This window comes from Sinocyclocheilus rhinocerous, unplaced genomic scaffold (genome assembly GCF_001515625.1).
Source record: "Sinocyclocheilus rhinocerous isolate Xijiao unplaced genomic scaffold, SAMN03320098_v1.1 scaffold14167, whole genome shotgun sequence".
Taxonomy (NCBI): Eukaryota; Metazoa; Chordata; class Actinopteri; order Cypriniformes; family Cyprinidae; genus Sinocyclocheilus; species Sinocyclocheilus rhinocerous.
This window is the reverse complement of record NW_015642655.1, coordinates 16,503-18,914: the sequence shown is the minus strand read 5'-3', so window position 1 is coordinate 18,914 and position 2,412 is coordinate 16,503. Positions and strand designations below refer to the sequence as shown.

General features: G+C 34.8%; 1 protein-coding gene across 1 annotated transcript in view; it reads left to right on the top strand.

Moving 5' to 3' along the window:
• The window catches only part of LOC107756333 (deoxynucleoside triphosphate triphosphohydrolase SAMHD1-like), a gene marked incomplete at its 5' end in the record, with an annotated part of 9,410 nt that extends 7,862 nt beyond the window's left edge, over positions 1-1,548 (top strand). The window contains 2 exons of the mRNA XM_016573388.1: positions 958-1,062; positions 1,287-1,548. Of these exons, the coding sequence (XP_016428874.1) occupies positions 958-1,062; positions 1,287-1,439 (258 nt within the window). The remainder of the gene's footprint in view (positions 1-957; positions 1,063-1,286) is intronic.
• Between the last annotated feature and the right edge of the window lie 864 nt (positions 1,549-2,412).

Below are 2,412 nucleotides of genomic sequence, written 5' to 3'. Positions count from 1 at the left end.
AAAAAAAAAATCCAGGGGTAATATTTTTTTGGCGGGACGCTGTGATCGACAGATGTGTAATCGGAGTGAATCTCCTCTTCTCTGATTTTGACTAGCGTCACTGAGACTCTTCATGCTCTTGGAAACTGATGGAAGAGTACAAGAGCCCATCAGAGGGGATTGTGGGTAACTGAGCTGTGGAGTGGATTCTGTGAATCAGATGGGATATTTTCTTTTTGAGATTTGTAGTTATTCATCAAAAAAATATATATTTATTCATTATTATTATTGTTGTTGTAATGATTTGCATATAAGAGATTCTCAGAAAAGCCTATTTTGGTTATTATAATGACTCATCTGTTCTTCTGTCAGATGAGATCTTTGAGCAGATCTTGTCCTCCACTGCTGACAATCTGAAGAAATCCAGAGACATCTTGAACAAGATCGTCAGAAGAAAACTGCCAAAGTTTGTTGGAGAAGCTCGACTGACTGAGAACAACAAATCAAAGGTAACTGAAAAGCACTGGTTTAGTGTTTGACTGATATTACCAATATTCAAAAAACATGCCTTACCATGTATTTAAATAACTTACAGATCAGACAATGAACATAAAATCACAAGGAGTCAGTCCACATATCATTATAAACATGATCTTTTAAACTACATCTTTTGCACTGAGTCACAAACACAGGCAAGTTAACTGACTAACTCTCTCAAATCAGGAAGAGCTGACAGAAACATGGAAAGCCGCAGTAGAGAAGTACAAATGTACAGAACCGACTGTTTCTCTGAACGCTGAAGATTTCTCAGTTTATGTAAGTTATGTTGTATTTCAGGGCTGATATGCAAAGTTAAACTAGACTGCAGGTGTTTAAGATGCAGGTTTTGCACTGAAATAAGATGCTCAGCTGTTTACTGAATTCACCCCTTCATCTTTTCTCATGTCCTCATAAATCATTTCATCTCTTCTTATTCAGGTGGTTGATCTGGATTACGGCATGAAGGACAAAAACCCCATTGAAAAGGTCTATTTCTACAGCAAGAGGAAGCCCAATGAAGCCTCTGCCATTAACGATTATCAGGTACTCGTCGCATTTAAACCACTATATTTCAAATGATTATTTCAGATTAGAAGTATAAATCATAATTTGATCAAATAGGTGTGATACATTTCATACTAAAGTACTTTTTGTAAACAATGCTGGAGCTTAAATCTATGTAGGCTATTGTTTGAATGCTGGATTGAAGTTTGTAGTGTAGCTCCTTTACTCCTCACAATAGAAACTAATTTGTCTTGTTCTGTCAGCTCTCCAGTGTCCTGCCACAGAGGTTTAATGAAGAGCTGGTCAGAGTTTACTACAAAAACACTGATGAGAATAAAGAGGAGCTGAAGAAGAAAGTGGAGGAGGCTGAGAAGTGCTTTCAGATCTGGTGTGAGTCCAAATTTGGACTCCATTAATGTGCATATGGTTTATAATATATGCTATTTAAGGTTGTGGCTGCACAATCAGTACATGTGTCTGTAATTTCACTGATTGTTTAATTAATAAACTGCAGGGGCATTCATGTTACTAAACAAACATGCAGACAGAGAAAAATTATAATGGAAAATAAATTACAGGAGTAGTATTGATAGTATGAGATTTGCAAATGAATTAAGCACACTTTTATACTATGAGTGAAAGATTTGTCACTGTAAGGCATAAAGTGTGACCAGCAGAGGTCTCTGTTCTCATAATCTGGGTTTTTTTTTTTTTACGTTTTCCTGAGTCACTTTGCACCTGTGTTTATAACACTCTGTCTGATATTGAATGTTGAATCAATCATGCTATAATCTTAAGCATCAGTTTCAGATGAAATCTCAGTTTAGTTTGCTTTGCATTTGTTGGTTTAAGGCACAAATTTATGTGTCTAGATGAATGCTGGAATAAATTACTGGAGCTGCCTTTTATACAGCCATTAACACAAATGTGAGATAAAATGTCATAGTTATGACATAAAAAGTCAAAATTATGACAAAAGTCAAAATTATGACATACTAAATTGTAATTATGAGATTGCAATTGACATGCAAGGTTGAAATTATGATTAAAAAAATTGACATAAAAAGTTGAAATTGTGAGATATTAAATCATAATTACAGTATGAGATAAAAGTTGAAATTAATGTCTGTATGGTATAGTTGTGCCATAAAAAGTCAATTAACATAAAACATCAACATCTAAAGCTCTGTTAATTCTCAATAAGATCTTCTGTAGACATCTGACAGAAATAAAGTCAAGCTGGTTAGTGTGAAGCTGGTGATGCTCTTTGTGGAGTTGTTTAATCATCATCTGCCGAGATCTTCAAAGATTTAATGTCTTCTTTTATTTCAGCTGAATTAATCTAAGGCTGTGGCTGGAAGTCACTTGTAGTTCTTATGTTTCTGCTTG